The 20,681-nt window shown below is 43.2% G+C and overlaps 1 protein-coding gene across 1 annotated transcript in view; it reads left to right on the forward strand.

The window, feature by feature from the left end:
• Positions 1-20,681, forward strand: part of stxbp5a (syntaxin binding protein 5a (tomosyn)) — a 192,661-nt gene that overhangs the window by 122,452 nt on the left and 49,528 nt on the right. Inside the window, exons 6-7 of the mRNA XM_082961931.1 lie at positions 4,458-4,521; positions 5,528-5,611. Coding sequence (XP_082818057.1) covers positions 4,458-4,521; positions 5,528-5,611 — 148 coding nt within the window. The remainder of the gene's footprint in view (positions 1-4,457; positions 4,522-5,527; positions 5,612-20,681) is intronic.

Consider the following 20,681-nt stretch of genomic DNA (forward strand, 5'->3'; position numbering starts at 1 on the left):
GTAATAACCAGATTAAATCGGGTACGTTTTTTATCCGGCCGTGTAAATACTGCCCCCTAGCCCTAACAGGTTTTAAGTGCACAGAATTAAACCTGGCAGGAGCGGCTTCAGTGAAGGAACTTTGAATGTCCTTTGAGCTAGCTAGCTAACAAGCTTAAGCTAGCAAGCTAACAAGCTTGTGTGTGCAGAGTAGCACCAGAATAAAAAACACATTTGACCTTTTTGTAGTTAATAAATCCAACTAGGCCTACACTGTGGTATCCTTAACTAGCATTGAAAAAGTTTATCAATTCTTCTTTAGCTAATCAAAAATCTCTCTCTCTATCTTCTGAATCACTCTGGTAACATCAGTATAGTAGTTTAAGCTTCGGAGGGGGAAGGTAGCCCAAACATACACACACACTGGCAAAGATTTTCAGCTTGCAGGCAGACACTGGCATACGTTTCTGAGTGACACAGTGAGGGCTTTGCATAGGCGCTTAGTTGCGTTTTTTTTTGTGGGACTAGAAAAAAATGCCTGGAACAAAAAAAAGTTATTAACCGGTTCCCATGCCTTTACAATAACGGTTCTGTTGTGGAACAGTATATGGATCACTTTCGTTCCCGGTTTAGTTTCTGTTCATTGAAAAATGTAACTATTTTCCTGTTTTCCGTGAACCGGTTCCAACCCCTTCTTGTAAGCATCAATGTTATTTTAGTCTATAAATATCCTCTGAATACCCAATGCACTTTTTTCCCTATTATATTTTGCCCTATAAGACTAATTAAACCCTTGCTCACCAGAATATTGCCATAAATTTATAGAATGAATGCTTCAATCTAGCTGACATCGGTAAAGTTTCCTTTGTCATCTTCTTCTGTGCAGCAAAGATGTTTAGTGACCGGAGAGAAAATGAAATACCTAAAAAAAACAGGAAAGGTTTCCTGTTGAAAATTTCCAAATTACTTTAATTTGTAAGGAAATAGAAATGTGTGAAAGCAACCCAACATGTTTCTGATAAGATTTCAATTTGGTTTGGATGCATATTTTATGTGGTTGAAATACTATCAGCTTTTATGACGCTAATAAACATAGCACCTTCACTCCAGTTCCCAAGTAAACATTTTGCCTACATTTGGTGTATCATTTTACAGCAAGAAACGCTTAATTCTGCAGGAGATAATATTAAGGCTATGTGTGAGAGGTTATACAGTCAGTTTCCAGGTTTCAGTTTCTATCTAACCCATCTGAACAGTAGGCTACAGTTCCCTTGACGTGCCATAGGCCTATTTAAAATCCCCATCTTGTGACTGTCGAATGTGTATAGCGCCTCACAATCATCACACATAGGCTAATATAGCCTGCACTGCTATCATCATCTTTTAGCACTTCACCAAATCTTTCCCAAACTACATTTCTGGCCCTCCCTTCTATTTATTTTCAACTCTCCATTTCTCAGCTTTTCTCTTATTGAATTAAACTTTGACATTGTCATTTTTGGATTTACGTTAACTTGTCTTCCTGTTCCCAAAAGCATTTGGCGATTGGCGTGTAGCCTATTTGGTGCTTGTACAGTTAGACCTTGAGGCTTAGGTTTACGCATTAATGCCAGATAGCCTAAAATAATGAAAGAAAAACCTAAAGTAGCCTATAGATATAAATTGTACAAGAACTATACATTTATGGATTTTTTCATTCAACCCATTTAATGACCCTAAACCCATCCATTCCGTGGATATAACCGCGAGGTCTGCGGGTTATGAGTCAACCCGCACATCACTAGGTGTGTGTGTGTGTGTGTGTGTGTGTGTGTGTGTGTGTGTGTGTGTGTGTGTGTGTGTGTGTGTGTGTGTGTGTGTGTGTGTGTGTTTGTGCTTGCCTCTGTGTGGGTGCAGCATGTTTTCAGGAGGCTGTCTGCACTCTGCCCATCCTGCCTCTGTTGCCATGGTGATCCCTTCTCCAAAATTGGAATTCAACACCAATATTACCCAGTCCAGGTTCTGCAACCAATTGGCACCTGGAATTGGTCCCACCTGTCCCTCATTACCTCAAATGGGTATAAGTAGAGGTGCAGTCACTCGGGCACTAGGGTAGACAGGCAGAGGGTACATCTAGACTTCAGAAGAACCGGAGTGAATATGATAAGCACCTCGATCCAACGACAAAGAAGATTGTAGGCAATGTTTGACTCACCTAAAGTCGGAAGTTTACATACAATTAGATTGGAGTTATTTTAACTTGTTTTTCAACCACTCCAAAAATGTATTGTTAACAAACTATAGTTTTGGCAACTCGGTTAGGACATCTACTTTGTATATGACAATTGTTTACGGACAGATTATTTCACTTATAATTAATTCACTGTTGCACAATTCCAGTGGGTCAGAAGTTTACATACATTAAGTTGACTGTGCCTTTAAACAGCTTGCAAAATTCCAGAAAATTATGTCATGGCTTTAGAAGCTTCTGATAGGCTAATTGACATCATTTGAGTCAATTGGAGGTGTACCTGTGGATGTATTTCAAGGCCTACCTTCAAACTCAGTGCCTCTTTGCTTGACATCATGGAAAAATCAAAATAAATCAGCTATTGTAGACCTCTACAAGTATGGTTCATCCTTGGGAGCAATTTCCAAATGCCTGAAGGTACCACGTTCATCTGTACAAACAATAGTACGCAAGTATAAACATCCTGGGAACACGCAGAGGTCATACCGCTCAGGAAGGAGGCGTAATCTGTCTCCTAGAGATGAACGTACTTTGGTGCGAAAAGTACAAATCAATCCCAGAACAACAGCAAAGGACCTTGTGAAGATGCTGGAGGAAACAGGTACAAAAGTATCTATATCCACAGTAAAACGAGTCCTATACCGACATAACCTGAAAGGGCGCTCAGCAAGGAAGAAGCCACTGCTCCAAAACCACCATAAAAAAATCCAGACTACGGTTTGCAACTGCACAGGGGGACAAAGATCGTACTTTTTGGAGAAATGTCCTCTGGTCTGATGAAACAAAAATAGAACTGTTTGGCCATAATGACCATCGTTATGTTTGGAGGAAAAAAGGGGAGGCTTGCAAGCCGAAGAACACCATCCCAACCGTGAAGCATGGGGGTGGCAGCATCATGTTGCGGGGGTGCTTTGCTGCAGGAGGGGCTGGTGTACTTCACAGAATAGATGACATCATGAGGCAGGAAAATTAGGTGGCTATATTGAAGCAACATCTTAAGACATCAGTAAGGAAGTTAAAGCTTGGTCGCAAATGGGTCTTCCAAATGGACAATGACCTCAAGCATACTTCCAAAGTTGTGGCAAAATGCCTTAAGGACAACAAAGTCAAGGTATTGGAGTGGCCATCACAAAGCCCTGACCTCAATCCTATAGAACATTTGTGAGCAATCTGAAAAAGCGTGTGCGAGCAAGGAGGCCTACAAACCTGACTCAGTTAGACCAGCTCTGTCAGGAGGATTGGGACAAAATTCATCCAACTTATTGTGGGAAGGTTGTGGAAGGCTACCCGAAACATTTGACTCAAGTTAAACAATTTAAAAGGCAATGCTACCAAGTACTAATTGAGTGTATGTCAACTTCTGACCCACTGGGAATGTGATGAAAGAAATAAAAGCTGAAATAAATCATTCTCTCTACTATTATTCTGACATTTCACATTCTTAAAATAGAGTGGTGATCCTAACGGACCTAAGACAGGCAATTTTTACTAGAATAATGTCAAGAATTGTGAAAAACTGAGTTTAAATGTATTTGGCTAAGGTGTATGTAAACTTCCGACTTCAACTGCATATCTCTTTTCATTTTCTTTTCCCCCAAAGGAAGAGGACCCATTCCCGTGCAGTACGCCATCCGGCGCAAGTTGAGAGCAAGGGTTGAAACCCTGGACTCATCTCTCTCTCTTTTTTTTCATTAACACAGGCGGTTAGAGGACCCGCCACGCCAGACGCAGAGTGACCCACCCGTTACCTGAGAGGCCTTTCCGTTGTCTTTCTCCCCTCCCCATTCCCCACAACCTTTATTAAAGAACAACTTTGGTTTGAGCACTGCAAATGGTCTCCCGCTGTCTTATTTTATTGTGAGTTTCACCTCTGATTCCCCTAGGCTCCCACAACACACACTACAGTACACACTCAGAGGAGACTGACAGCCATCCATCTCTCCTGTCAATAAGCTCTTGTCTTTGAAAGAGGACTCTCAGGGCTTCAGCAGTTAGCCCTGTCCTTCCCACTGCTCTGTTTCAAAGGGACTAAGTTCCTTTAGATGCTCTAAGCTCAATGGTTGTCCTCTGCTCTCACTATAAGCCAAGGTGATCTACATGATGTGTGTGAACTCTGCACACATGTAATACTACCTCACCTGTCTGATGTATGTGACTTCCCTTTGATGCTGCTGAGGTGAATGTTGTTTCTCACCTCTCTTTTCTTCTTATTTGCGATCTCTCTTACTTTTCTCTTCCTCTCTATCAGATCCTCCAAGGCCCACCCAGGTCCTGTGGTACACATAAGTGACAACCCCATGGATGAGGGAAAGGTATAGAGTGTCTCTCTGCCCACACATTGTGTACATTACATCTACATGTGTGTATCGTTCCTTGTTGTTAATGCTGAAGAGTGTGCCATGCCCCCCGCCATCAATGAGTCTGCAGACAGACAGAAAGACAGAGAGACAGTCATGTGGGTGATAAATGAGACCTTGATGGCTTATTCAAACAGGCCACACAAAGTATTTGTATATACAGCCTACTGAAAGACTTTACTTCTTCAAAGACTACACACACTTTACTTTTACCTTTATCTCTCTCTCTTTCTTCCTTCTTCCCTCCTCACTCCACCACTCTGCAGGTACTGTAGGTTTAGCCTTTATAAAACATTATTGGTTCAGCCTTTATGAAACATTATAGTTTTAGCATTTATGAAACATTAGAGGTTTAGCCTTTATGAAACATTATAGGTTTAGACTTTATAAAACATTATAGGTTTAGCCTTTATGAAACATTAGAGGTTTAGCCTTTATGAAACATTAGAGGTTTAGCCTCTATGAAACATTATAGCTAGCTGGATCATTATTTATATTTTATTTGAACACACAAATAATTGCTTTTGAGAGATGAATGACTTGTCAGCCACAGTTGTTCACATGTTTGTCTATCAATTACCTGTGTTTTTGGACTCATGGTGCAAGATGAGCTACATTCTAAAGAATAACATAAATAATGATTTATCATTTGATTTAATTGAAAAGAGTCCATTGTTTGGAATATGTTGATAATATCAACTTTAGAGTGGGGGAGGCATGGTTTGGTTAACCGATATCAATAAAACATTTAACAAAATGCACTTATTTTTCTTGTTGTTGGTTTAGAACCAAGGTCAAAGGCGACTCCTATAAGCTGTGTATCCTGTATGCATTGTCTTTCATCCCCCCCATCCCACCACAGCTTGCCGTGTGAATGTTGAGCATATTATTCCTTCTCTGACGTGGATCATCTTCTCACCGGGCCAAATCTCACTGGCTGCCTGTCACTTTTTCATTCCAGCTTATAATTGGATATGAGTCTGGGATCGTGGTCCTGTGGGATCTGAAATCAAAGAAGGCAGACTACCGGTACACGTATGACGAGGTAGGCACCATCTCCCACAATGCCTTTCAGTGCCTCTCTTCCAGTGATCTGGGGAATGCATGAAAATACTAAAAGAGGAATCAAATATTAATGAACTGCTTTGTATAAATAGATGTGTGCTGTATATACAGTATGTGTGTGCGTTTGTTTGTGTGTGTGCGTACTGTGTGTGTACTGTGTGCTTGTATGCCATATAAATTGTTTGCCTTGGAGAGATTACATCAAATGGCTTTAGAGTCTGTGGAGGACTAGAGATGTAGTGGAGGCATGTATCTACTCTGATACCTACTCTACACCCAGACTGGTACACACACAAACACACACACACGTTAATACCTACTCGACATACACCAACACTCGTCTCAGCCATCTGTGTTGTTGTGTGGGTCTGATGTGACATGTTCATCAGTGATCTAAGCCGCTCAGCGCTGGAGAGGAGAGATGGCTTGTCTTTGCTCACCGGCAGGCTCATTTTAGAAAATGGAAAAGGACGTCTCTGTCTCACGTCACTGTGGGATATAAAATAGGGATTCTTGGCATAGAAAATTCTGAGTCTGTGTGATAGTTTGAAGTGTTATATTGGGTTTTGTCAGCTGATATTGAAGAAGGAAGAGAACAGGATTGTTTGGTGTTTGTCTGTACCTGTACCCATACTGAGTTACAAGTGATGGGAAACCAATACTACAGTAGGCTACACACAGTGTGTAGTCTCTTTTAGAACCACAGATGCCCTGCTGTCTCTCCTGTGGCCCTCATTTTGTACTATAGAGGGTCGGCCATTTGTGAAAAGTATTTTTTACTTGTTTCTCAAAGGCAACATCCTTTTCTAACAAACAAACAATATAATGTCTTGGTTGTATTTCATCCCCAGCCTCATAATACTCAAGTTAAGAATGCGTCAGAAACCCTGGTACCCAAACTTGCAGTAGAAGTTTATTAAGCGGATTGAGTGGTTTTACAAAGACACACACAGAGGCAGGCTTACAGTAATGAGTTTATGTTAAGACCCGTTCTTCTGTTCACCTCATATGACAGTATGGTGGCACTGTAAACCCTCTAAGATAAAAAGGCTACACAAGAAAAACCTCTCTCTCTCTCTCTCTCTCTCTCTCTCTCTCTCTCCATATTGCCAAAGCTTACTTTGGATATTTACAATATTAAGATAATAAGAATCAAAATTGTCAATGGGACAACAATAACCAAGAGTCAAAATAACCATACATTGAACAATAACAATAAGCATACAATAGAGGACATGTGCAGGTTGATTGGTCTGTCAGACACTGTCCCTCATCTTATCGCAGGCAGCAATATAGTGCCCTGCCAACCCACAACTCTCTGCGTCCTCCCCCAACAGGACGGGTAGCCTATTCTCATCAGAGAGGTCTTTGAAACCTGGTTTTATATTTTGGATATTTTGTCAGGAAATGCAGCTCTGTCTCAGGTTCTGCTGTGGTGCCGTGGTTGCACAGCCTTTCCTCTACTGGGAGCCAGGTTTTCCTGTGTCTACCCTTCTCAATGGCAAGGCTGTGCTCACTGAGCCTGTACTTTGTCAAGGTTTTTCTGAGGTTTTGATCAGTAACCATGGTCAAATAGTTAGCCATGGTGTACTGTCGATTTAGGGCTAGATAGCACTGCATTTTGCTTTGTGCTTGTGTTTCCCAATAAGCAATGTAGTTTTGTTTTGATTGTGTTGTAATTTGTTTTATTCTGATTGATTGGATGTTCTGGTCCTGAAGCTTCCGTGTGTTAGTAGAACACGTTTGTGAACTCAGCCCCAGGACCAGCTGGATGTGGGGACTCTTTTCTTTGCTCAACTCTTGGCATTGCAGGGCTTGGTAATGATATGAGAGGGTGTCACTGTATTTTAGATGTTTCCAAAACTTAATTGTTCTTTTTTTAGTTTTTATTATTAGTGGATATTGGCCTAATTCTGCACTGCATGCATTGTTTGTAGTTTTCCTCTAGACATGTAGGAGAATCTTACAGAACTCTGCATGCAGGGTTTGAATGGGGTGTTTGTCCCATTTGGTGAAATCTTGTTTTGCAAGTGGACCCCACACCTCGCTGGCATAAAATGCAATTGGTTCAATGACACATTCAATTCATTTTAGCCAAATTGTAATAGGTATTTAAATTTAAATTTGTTTTTTAATGGCGTAGAATGCCCTGTGTGCTTTCTCTCTCAGTTCATTCACGGCATCATTATGGTGTCCAGTTGAGCTTATTTTTAAACCTAAGTAATTGTAGTGTGTGCAATTGAGAACTGGTCTAATTCCCTGAGATCTGGATCTTCTCTGGAAAATCATTATTTTAGTCTTTTTGGGGTTTACTGCCAGAGCCCAGGTCTGGCAGTACTGCTCTAGCAGGTCCAGGCTCTGCTGTGGGCCATGTGCTGTGGGTGACAGCAGGCATAGGTCATTTGCGAAGAGTAGGCATTTAACCTCTGAATTGTGGAGACTAACACCAGGGGTTGAGGATTTTTCTAGAATAGTAGCCAATTCGTTGATGTAAATATTGAAGAGTGCAGGGCTCAGATTGCAACCCTGGCGAAGGCCCCGCCCCTGGTTAAAGAATTATGATATTTTCTTGCCAATTTCAATGATGCCAGTATACAATGAATTCATTACGTCATATGTTTTACCCCCTACACCACTTTCAATAACTTTGTAGAACAGTCCTGTATGCCAAATAGAATCAAATGCTTTTTTGGGCGAGTGCGGGGAGCAGGACAGGACACCCCGGACTGGGCAGGCACACTGGAGTCCTCATGCGTGGGGCTGGCATAGGTGGCGCCAGACTGGTAACACGCACCTCAGGCCGAGTGCGGGGAGGAGGCACAGGACGTACTGGGCTGTGGAGGCGCACTGGAGGCCTGATGCATGGGACCGGTACAGGTGGCACCGGGCTGATGACACGCACCTCAGGGCGAGTGCAGAGAGGAGGCACAGGGTATACTGGACCGTGGAGGCGCACTGGAGATCTGGAGCTTATGACTGGCACAACCTGTCCTGGCTGGATAACCTCCGTAGCCCGACAAGCGCGAGGCATTGTGACAGGTCGCACAGGTTTATGTTGGCGAACTGGGGGTACTGTGTGTAGAGCTGGCGCAGGATAACCTGGGCCGAGAAGACACACCGGAGACCAGGAACACTGAGCAGGCATACTCCTTCCTGGCTGAATTCCAACTCTAGCACAGCAACGGTGTGGAGCTTGCACCGAGCGCACCGGGCTGTATCTGCGCACTGGCGACAGTGCGCATCTCCGCATAACATGGTGCTTGCTCGATCACTCGCCCCCCACGGTAAGCTCAGGTCTCCAACCTGACTCTGCCAATGTCCCCGTGTGCCCCCCCAAAAAAACATTTGGGGGCCGTCTCTCGCACTTGCCTAGTGGTTTGTACAGCGCCTCATAATAATGCCGCTCTGCTTTAGCTGCCTCAATCTCCTCCCTCGGATGGCGATACTCCCCAACCTGCCTCCAGGGTCCTTTTCCGTCCAAAATTTCCTCCCAGGTCCATTTCTGTTGCTTCTGGGCACGCTGCTTGGCCCTTTGATGGTGGGTGATTCTGTCACGGTTGTCTAAAGGAGCGGACCAAAGTGCAGCGTGGTTGTAGTTCCACATTTTATTTAATCCGTGAAACTTTGCAAATACGTAAATAACTGAATTAACAAAACAACAAACCGTGACGCAGAGAGAAACAAACACTACTCAAAATATAATCACCCACAAAAACCCAGGAAGAAAAACCCCTACTTAAATATGATCTCCAATTAGAGACAACGAGGACCAGCTGCCTCCAATTGGAGATCATCTCAAACAAGCCAACATAGAAATACAAAAACTAGAACCTAAGAACATAGAAATAGAAAACATAGAAAAACACAAAACACCCCCTGTCACGCCCTGACCTACTCTACCATAGAAAATCACATCTTACTATGGTCAGGACGCGACAGGTTAGATGGTGTTCTAAGTTTATTCCTTATAATTTTACAATCTGCATCAAACCAGGTGTCATCTGTGGTCTTTTTTGTTTTGTTTTTATCGATTTCAGTTGTGCTTCTTCTGCCATTTGCCTGAATATATAGTTCATGTTTTTTACTGCTAGATTGATGCCTTCTTTACTGTGAGTGAATGTGGTATCCAGAAAGTTATCTAAGAGTGTTAGGATATTTTGGTTACAGGTTGCTTTCTGGTATTCTTCTGTGCTGTTTTGGGCCCATCTGTATGAATTTCTGATGTTGTATAGATTACTGGGCTGTGAATGTATGGTTGTTGCCATGTCTGTTCTTTTGAGGAACAACGTAATTTGGCTGTGATCAGACAGAGGTGTTAGTGGCTGACAGTGAATGAGCTGAGAGAGAAAGGGTCAATGTTTGTAATCATATAGTCTACTGTGCTGTGGCCAAGAGGTGAGCAATAGGTGAATCTCCCCAAAGAGTTCCCCCGTAACCTACCATTGACAGAGTACAGACCCAGGCTTCTACAGAGCTACAACAGATCCCTTCCGTTTTTGTGGTGCTGTCACTGTTGTTTCTATGGGGGAGATTAAGGCAGTTAGAAACAGTATGGCCTGTAATAAAGCTGTCCCCTTGTGTGGTCGTTATATCAGATAGTGTTCCTGTGCGCGCATTTGTGTCCCCACAGATGAGCACATTTCCCTGGGCCTGGAAATGACACGTCTCCTCCTCAAGGGTGGGGAAGCTCTCCTCTGAGTAATATGGGGATTCTGAGGAGGGATATATATTGCGCAAAGGAATACATATTTTTCTGTCAGAACAAGTTCTTTTTTCAGTTTTAACCAAATGTGATATTTACCAATTTTGAAGGGATCAATTAGATTTTGTAGTTCGGATTTGTACCGGATTTGTACCAAATGATCAGTCCTCGAGTCTCTGCCTCTATTGACAGAGCTGTGTTTCTCTGATGGCACAATTACCTTTCTGTAGGCTGTGGGACAGTGAGTGACAGTGTCAGCCTTACACCATGTATCCTGCAGAATGATGACGTCAACATCATTAAGATTTTTATTGAACTCCAGTGCTAAACTCTTCAGTCCTAAGGTTGATGAGTTTAGTCCCTGAGTGTTCCACATGAATAGCGGTCAGAAATAAGAATAGCAATCAGAAATACAGTAATACTAACTAATAAGTTGTTAAGAGTGAGATAAACAGGAGAACAGCTAACGTGTGTGTGTGTGTGTGTGTGTGTGTGTGTGTGTGTGTGTGTGTGTGTGTGTGTGTGTGTGTGTGTGTTTAGTGCAGTTTAGTGCAGATGTATTGGAGGAGCTGTTTAATCTCACTCAATCCTACAGGGTTCTCCTGTCCTCTGACGACCTCTGTGTAGGTGCGCTGGTCCTGCTGTTGGGCCCTGTGGAGTGGAGGGAGGCCAGGTCTGGGCTGTGGGGCTTCCTCTCTGGTCTGGTAGAGGTGGTGGTCTGGTGCGGGGTAGTAGGCTGGGCCCGGTCCAGTCTGGCTAAGCCGATGGAAGTGGTGGTGCTCTGGTGGTGGGTGGGGCCTGTGGGGTGCGCTGGGTCTGGTGTGGCATTGAGGGGGCCTGGGGCTCCTTGGTGATGCAGTGGTCTGGTAGGGGTCTCTGGGTGGTCCTCTGTCTAGTGCGGCATGGGGTGTTTGTCTACCAAGTGCCATGTCCTTTAGAGACTTGGCAAACATCCCTACTGTCTGCTTCCTCAGGTGGGAGTGGTCGTGCAGATGCTCTGGGGTGATTGTTGGGTGGTGAGCAACGTGTACGTTCGGAAGTAAGCCACACCCTCTGGTGATGTCAGCGTTGACTTTCTGAATGGTACGGGGATGAAAGTCTTTGTGGGGCAGCAGAATGGAGATGGTGATGTGAAAGTTGGGGAACCGCTCAGAGGCCCTCTCTGCTACTCTGTTGACCAGGCTGCCTACTCTCTCCTGCTCCTCTCGCAGGTTGTTGGTGCCGGTGTAGGAGTTGGGGAACCACTCAGAGGCCCTCTCTGCTACTCTGTTGACCAGGCTGCCTAGTCTCTCCTGCTCCTCTCGCAGGTTGTTGGTGCCGGTGTGAATAATAATGTGGCCTGGTGTGCCAAAGTCAGGCTGGGATAGGATGTGGAGTGCATTCTGTGTTTTTGGGTGGGGAAGAGTTTATCCTCTTGGATGAATTTCCCATTTGAGTCAATGAGGATGGCCACCTCAGTGGGTTTTACCAGAGTAGTGGGTTTACAGTCTGGGGCTGGGGTACACAGGGCCTGTGTACAAGGAGGGGTGTGTCGGGGGGGCAGAGAGCTTCTTTCTGTAGTAGGTGGCCCAATGTGAGCCTCCTTGTTGACTGGGGGTGTGGGTAAAGGGTAGTCGGTATGGGGGGGGTTGGGGGGGGGGGTCAGTGGGGGTGTTAGGGGTGGTGAGGGGCTATGCTGCAGCACCCTCTTGATGACAGACAACTTTTTTCAAATCTCCTCCTTTACCTGCCCTAGCTCTCTCCTGATGGTGGCCTTTACCTCCTCAAGAGCTGTGGTAAGGCTCTCTCTCAGCTCCTGGACAGAGTTCTTCATCTGGGTCCTGCACTGGTTGGGTCCTCACTGTCTCTCAGCAGGCTGATGGTAGTGTGGTCATGGCTCTGGTGGTCATAGGCAGGCATGGGGTAGGATAGACCTGTTGTGTGGGTTTGGGCCTGTGCTCCTGCTGTTGGAGTGCCTGAGGTGAGGGGAGAGGTCAGGGTGTTGTCCTTGTCTTTTTTGGTTTCCGCTGTCTTCCTTAGGGTGGGGAAGTCCTGCACAAAGGAGCCGAGTGCAGCCTCACTGCCCTGGACCATGACAGTGCCATTTACCGTCAGAAACCTGTTGTCCTGGTCCTTCCCGCTGTTCTCAAAAACTGTGGATTTGCCTTCCCTTGCAGATGCCTTTCTTTGTCGTATACCTTAAATGCCTGGTTACAGCTGTATGCCAGGCAGTAGTGTTGTCTGTGTAAAATAACAGGTTTGTAACAGTCCTGTTGTGTGAGCAGTCGGCAAACAAAGTTTCCGGGTTCTCCCTCAGAATTCTGTGTTTAAACTGATTCTTCCCTTCTCTGATTTGATTTGAGTCTCTCAGTCTCTGCTGCTGCTGGTGCTGCTAGAGCTGCCTCAGTGGCCATGTTTCTATGGTTACCACTAGTAAACAGTTGGAGCTAGATGAACTTGGCTAGCTTGCATGATTAAAATTGGTCTTTTAACCCACTCTCTGTCAATCTCTCTCTTTCTCTGTCTCTTTCCCTCTCCCCTGGGTGAGATGATATCTCTGTCTCCTCTCCCTGGTCCTAAGCCTTACATAGTGATCCTCCTTGGCAGCCATGTTGTTTTCTCCTGGGAGTGGTTGTGTCTCTCCTCTCCAACCCTGTAGTAACCCCTCCCCAGAGGCTGGCTGCTCTACAGCTGCTGACTCTGTACTTCGTGGCTCATTAACACTGGGGAAAACATCACAGTATCTACATCACTGCCATGCTGTGGCATTACAGCTGATGTGCTCGTGTCATCGCCTGCTGCTAATGACTAATTCAGGGTCAGATCTATGTTCATCAGTCTGAACCCTAGGTTTTAAGAGCTGAACATTAAAGCTGCCCTTGGAAAAAAAATGGTACTGTAGAATAGACTATGGATGAGATGTAGTTATGATGACTATATTGTGAGTCGGATGATAATGCTTGATTCCTGGATCGACAAATAGTATTTCCTGCCAAATAATAGGTTTTGTGGTATTTGCAGAGCTACACCTCCCCTGCCAAACATACATGCGCAACCATCTTGTAAACAGCTTGTGTCAATTACAGAACATTTCCTAGGGTTTTCTACCTGCAGCAATACTGGTGGACAATGCTGGTAATAACGGTAAAAGCCCAGTGCCTCCATTTCCACACCATAAATGCATGTCCCTAAGTATAGGACACAGGTAATTGAGTGAAGGACATAGGGAATAAAGCTTGGAGCATAGGTTAGGTGACATTGGATGTAGCCTAGTCCTTACGTTTCTCTAGTCGCATGAGGACATCTTATATAACCTCACTAATTACAGTAAACTCTCTCCATCTTTGTCACACCTAACCACAGTGTGTATGTATAGGAATTCCAACACCCCCAAACAGCTGATCATTCTTCCTTCCCTTGCGTCTGTCTCCCAGTCTTTTTCCCTGCCATGGTGCAGTGCTATCTCTGCGGGTGCAGTGACTGTGAGCACAAGAGAGAAGATGGAGATGGAGAGAGCATCAGTCACCTCAGCCCTGCTCTGTCTGACTAAATGCCTCAGCCTGATGAATAGCCTGCCAACACAGGAGCCTGCCTCAGATTTCTATATCCCTCTCTTTCTCCCCATCTTTTTTCACTCCTTCTCTCATTTTGTCACTCTCTCTCTCGAAATGTAAACTATACACAATGAATGGCGTACACTGGGAGATCTAAAAAAACATCAGCTATTTCTAGTAGCCAGACACCATACATTTGTACTAATGGGACACTTGGCAGATGTGGTATTAACTGCTCTCCCAGTTTCCGCCCCAGCCCCTGCATCCAGCGACTTGAGGGAGGTCTGTCAAATGCTCAGTTGTGGTTGGCCAGGGACCTTGTTTCAGCTCACTTAACAAATAGCTGCAGATGACCCTACTGTATGCCTGTTAGCTCTTATGGGAATGAGCGGAATACCTCCTCTGACTTTAAATCTGGTAGTGGCCTTGGTTAAAAAAATGGACACAATTGACATTTGGGTACAGGACTCGTGTCCTGACATTCTGGTTCTCTCGGAAACATGGCCTATTAAGGATCTGCCCCTTTTAAAAAAATGTTTTGCTAAAATTACATACCTAAATCTAACTGCCTGTAGCTCAGGCCCTGAAGCAGGGATATGCATATTATTGGTACCATTTGAAAGGAAACACTTTGAGGTTTGTGGAAATGTGAAAGGAATGTAGGAGAATATAACACAATATATCTAGTAAAAGATGATATAAAGAAAAAAAAAACTGTTCTTTTGTATTTTTTTGTACCATCATATTTGACATGCAAGAGAAATGCCATAATGTATTATTCCAGCCCAGGTGCAATTTAGATGATGGCCACTAGATGGCAGCAGTGTATGTGCAAAGATTAGGCCTGATCCAATGCACCCTTGCATTTCCGTTCAAAATTTTGTATCAAGACTGCCCAAATGTACCTAATTTGTTTATTAATAACTTTTCATGTTCAAAATTGTGCACTCTCAAACCATAGCATGGTATTCTTTCACTGTAATAGTTATACTGTAAATTGTACTGTGCAGTTAGATTAACCTCTCTGGGCTAGGCGGGACGAAATCGTCCCACCTACGCAACAGCCAGTGTAATCCCGTGGCGCGATTTTCAAATACCTTAGAAATGCCATTACTTCAATTTCTCAAACATATGACTATTTTACACCATTTTAAAGACAAGACTCTCGTTAATCTAACCACACTGTCCGATTTCAAAAAGGCTTTACAACGAAAGCAAAACATTAGATTATGTCAGCAGAGTACCCAGCCAGAAATAATCAGACACCCATTTTTCAAGCTAGCATATAATGTCACAAAAACACAGAAGACAGCTAAATGCAGCACTAACCTTTGATGATCTTCATCAGATGACACACCTAGGACATTATGTTATACAATACATGCATGTTTTGTTCAATCAAGTTCATATTTATATAAAAAAACCAGCTTTTTACATTAGCATGTGACGTTCAGAACTAGCATACCCCCCGCAAACCTCCGGTGAATTTACTAAATTACTCACATAAACGTTCACAAAAAAAATAACAATTATTTTAAGAATTATAGATACAGAACTCCTTTGTGCAATCGAGGTGTCCGATTTTAAAATAGCTTTTCGGTGAAAGCACATTTTGCAATATTCTGAGTAGATAGCCCAGCCATCACGGGCTAGCCATTTAGACACCCACCAAGTTTAGCCCTGACCAAACTCCGATTTACTATTACAAAAGTTTGATTACCTTTGATGTTCTTCGTCAGAATGCACTCCCAGGACTGCTACTTCAATAACAAATGTTGGTTTGGTCCAAAATAATCCATAGTTATATCCAAATAGCGGCGTTTTGTTCGTGCGTTCAAGACACTATCCGAAGTGTAAATAAGGGTCACGAGCATGGCGCAATTTGTGACAAAAGAATTCTAAATATTCCATTACCGTACTTTGAAGCATGTCAACCGCTGTTTAAAATCCATTTTTATGCCATTTTTCTAGTAAAAAAGCAATAATATTCCGACCGGGAATCTGCGTTTAGGTAAACAGAGGAAAGAAAACAAAGCATTCGGTCGACGTGGGCACGCGCCTGAGTCTCACAGTACTGTAACCAGCCACTACCCAAACGCGCTACTTTTTTTCAGCCAGAGCCTGCAAAGCCACGATTCAGCTTTTTGCCGCCTTCTGAGAGCCCATGGGAGCCGTAGGAAGTGTCACGTAACAGAAGAGATCCTTTGTAATGGATAGAGATAATCAAGAAGGGGAAGAAATTGTCAGACAGGCCACTTCCTGCATGGAATCTTCTCAGGTTTTGGCCTGCCAAATGAGTTCTGTTATACTCACAGACACCATTCAAACAGTTTTAGAAACTTTAGGGTGTTTTCTATCCAAAGCCAATGATTATATGCATATTTTAGTTACTGGGCAGGAGTAGTAACCAGATTAAATCGGGTACGTTTTTTATCCAGCCGTGTCAATACTGCCCCCTAGCCCTAACAGGTTAACAATAATTTAAGCTTTCTGCCAGTATCAGATATGTCTATGTCCTGGGAAATTTTAACGTTAGCTCAACCGTCCCATGGAAGGGACACCGATCCTAAAGAAGTAGGGCTAGGGGGCAGTATTGACACAGCCGGATAAAAAACGGATAGAAATGGATAGAAAACACCCTAAAGTTTCTAAAACTGTTTGAATGGTGTCTGTGAGTATAACAGAACTCATATGGCAGGCCAAAACCTGAGAAGATTTCAAGCAGGAAGTGGCCTGTCTGAGAAGTAATGTTTCATCTTGGCTGTTTTTATTGAAGATTTAGGATCTTTGCTCTAACGTGACACTTCCTACGGCTTCCATAGGCTCTCAGAGCCCGGGAAAAAGCTGAACGATATCGAGGCAGGCTCTGGCTGAAACACTTTATCGCTTTTGGCAAGTGGCCACTCAGAGTACTATGGGCTTAGGCGTGTGCCCGCGTCGACCGAATGCTTTCTTTTCCTTTGTCCGTTTACCTAAACGCAGATTCCCGGTCGGAATATTATCGCTTTTTTTATGAGAAAAATGGCATAAAAATTGATTTTAAACAGCGGTTGACATGCTTCGAAGTACGGTAATGGAATATTTAGAATTTTTTTGTCACGAATTGAGCCATGCTCGCCAACCTTATTTACCCTTTAGGATAGTGTCTTGAACGCACGAACAAAACGCCGCTATTTGGATATAACGATGGATTATTTTGGACCAAACCAACATTTGTTATTGAAGTAGAAGTCCTGGGAGTGCATTCTGACGAAGACAACAAAGGTAATAACATTTTTCTTATAGTAAATCTGACTTTGATGAGTGCTAAACTTGCTGGGTGTCTAAATAGCTAGCCCTGTGATGCCGGGCTATCTACTGAGAATATTGCAAAATGTGCTTTCACCGAAAAGCTATATTAAAATCGGACATATCGAGTGCATAGAGGAGTTCTGTATCTATAATTCTTAAAATAATTGTTGTACTTTTTGTGAACGTTTATCGTGAGTAATTTAGTAAATTCACCGGCAGTGTTCGGTGGGAATGCTAGTCACATGCTAGTCACATGCTAATGTAAAAAGCTGGTTTTTGATATAAATATGAACTTGATTGAACAAAACATGCATGTATTGTATAACAATGTCCTAGGGTTGTCATCTGATGAAGATCAAAGGTTAGTGCTACATTTAGCTGTGGTTTGGGTTTATGTGACATTATATGCTAGCTTGAAAAATGGGTGTCTGATTATTTCTGGCTGGGTACTCTGCTGACATAATCTAATGTTTTGCTTTCGTTGTAAAGCCTATTTGAAATCGGACAGTGTGGTTAGATTAACGAGAGTCGTATCTTTAAATTTGGTGTAAAATAGTCATATTTTTGAAAAATTGAAGTAATAGCATTTCTAAGGTATTTGAATAACGCGCCACAGGATTCAACTGGCTAGCCCATTGAGGTTAAGGTTATTTACCCGAGAGAGTCAATAAACGCAGCAGCCTCTTCAGATGTGTAGAGTTGTTTAGGCGATCCGTTGACCATAATCTTCAATGTGGCCGGGTACAGCAGTGCGTAGTCGATCTTCATTCTCTTGAGTCGAGCGTTCACCTCATCAAACGCCTTGCGCCTTCGTACAACCGCTGTGGAATAATCATTGAAGAATAAGACCTTTGGACCTTTACGTTGACTACCGTCAGAACCGATGTTTCTAGCCGCATCCATGACGCGGTGCTTGTTGGTAAAGTTGTGGAACTTTATAACCACTGGTCGTGGGCGCTGATTGGGACCGGGTATCGGTGCTTGAGAGCGATGTGCTCTGTCTAGCTTCACCCGACCAGCCTTAGTGTCCATTTGTAGGTAGTCAGGGATCCATTCCTCAAAACAATTTACTGAACGTGTCCCTTCAGAATTTTCCGGGAGTCCCACAACACGTATATTGCATCTGTGTCCTCGATTATCCAAGTCGTCAATGTGCTCCGCCATTTCACGCACCCGTTTCTCAAGTGCTTTTATCTTAGTGTCCATGGATGTAGTTGAAGTTTCCACAGTAGCAATTCTTCCTTCCGCCTCATCAACACGTTTGACAACCCTCTGTAGTTCAGCTGAATGGCCTGCTATTGCTTCCAGGACCGTTCTTATCTTAACATCGATCACTTTAGTAATGTTATCCGTCATCCTTTGAATCACCAGGTCCATTGTGCCTGGATCTGTAATGTTATTAGATTCGCTAACGTTAGCTAGCTCCTCCTGCACATCTACACGGATGGCGGTTTTGGTCGACTTCTTAGTAGCTCTGTTGGGCATGTTGTCGGAGATTTTTGAGAAATAGTCGCAAAGACTCATTGTAGGGTAACTTATTTAGCCAATTCTACCACTTTTTCAAGCTAGGAGATTAATGTAAGAATATAAATTTGCGAATACCGTGTGAGCTCGCTGAAACACCGTGTTCTCTCTACGGCGCCATTTTGTTCCCCCTACTTCATTGTCTTTATCAGATACAGAATCACTTAAGCTGCACCTCCGCAGCATTGGATAACGTCTTATTTTATTTTTAATCTGATCATGAAACAGTGGTGTAAGTTCTCATGTGCTCCTGTTCAGTAATATTCGTATCGTTATTATTTTTCTTGCTAAAGTAACTGCCGCCGTAGCTCAGACTGAGATATGTGTGAACCTATATTGGTGCCCAGGCTTGGTTTTAGGTGGAAGAGCCTCAATCTTCTTCTATTGATTTTAATTTCCACATATATAAAGGATGAGGCTATTGAGTCGCAATGCGGACTTAAGAGTCTACATTGGAAAGTTGAAATCCCCTGCATGTTAGCTAGTGGGAAAACCCCCTTTTGGATCTTTTCATGTTTAATTTTTGGGTTTAGTATAGTTCGAGTTCAGGGTTCATATCATTTGTTTACGCTCAGTGAGATAGAGGAGAGTTCAACACATGGAAAAAGGTACCACCCAATTTTTACAGTAGGATTCAATCTGGATATTGAATGGTCAAAGCGCAATGGCAGGTAACAGACTACGTGTATGTACATGGAACATTAGAGGGAGCCATAACCCCATTAAAAGGAAGGAGGTACTGTCCTTTTTGAAAAAATAAAATATTGATATTGCCCTGTTACAAGAAACTCATTTGAATGATAAGGAGCATCTGAAATTACAACAAGGGGGGTTTGGTCAAGTGTTTTTCTCATCATTTACATCCAGAAGTAGAGGTGTAGCAATTCTTGTGAAAAAGAACGTACCACTTAAGGTCTTGAAGTGTGTGAAAGATAAATTGGGTCGCTTTGTTATAATTAATGGTACTTTACAAGGGCAGAGCATTTCCATAATGAATATTTACTTCCCCCCTGCCCACCCCCCCGACTTCCTCACTAAGGTATTTCTAGACTTTTCAGAATTAAACTCAGACACTGCAGTGGTTGGAGGAGATTTTAATTGTTTGTTGAACCCCCTTATTGATAAGCTTCCCAGTGGTATAGCCTCACTCTCTCCTCAAGCTAAGTCACTTACAGCTATTTGTGATGATCTGGGGTACGCTGATGTTTGGAGAGCTTTTCATCCCTCCAACAGAGAGTTCACTTTTTTCTCTGCACCTCATGGATGTCAGACTAGAATAGATTACTTTTTTATGCCCAGGACGTCACTGCAGTCGGTTTTATCCGCTAGGATAGGAAGCATAGTCATATCTGATCATGCGGAGGTGATCCTGGACATAAAACTCAATGGGGCATTCAATCAGTCAAGACACTAGAGGTTGAATACAACCATTCTTAAAGACCATACATTCACATCATATTTTATTACAGAGTTTAACCTGTTAGGGCTAGGGGGCAGTATTTGCACGGCTGGATAAAAAAAATGTACCCGATTTAATCTGGTTACTAATCCTACCCAGTAACTAGAATATGCATATACTTATTATATATGGATAGAAAACACTCTAAAGTTTCTAAAACTGTTTGAATGGTGTCTGTGAGTATAACAGAACTCATTTGGCAGGCAAAACCCTGAGACATTTTCTGACAGGAAGTGGATACCTGATGTGTTGTATTACCTTTAAACCTATCCCATTGAAAAACACAGGGGCTGAGGAATATTTTGGCACTTCCTATTGCTTCCACTAGATGTCACCAGCCTTTACAAAGTGTTTTGAGTCTTCTGGAGGGAGATCTGACCGAACAAGAGCCATGGAACGATGATGGCCCATTAGACACCTGGCGCGCGAGTTCATGTTGGGTACCCTCGTTCCAATACGTTATAAAAGAGTATGCATTCGTCCACCTTGAATATTATTCATGTTCTGGTTAAAAAAGGCCCTAATGATTTATGCTATACAA

This window comes from Salmo salar, chromosome 15, assembly GCF_965601325.2.
Source record: "Salmo salar chromosome 15, fSalSal1, whole genome shotgun sequence".
Taxonomy (NCBI): domain Eukaryota; kingdom Metazoa; phylum Chordata; class Actinopteri; order Salmoniformes; family Salmonidae; genus Salmo; species Salmo salar.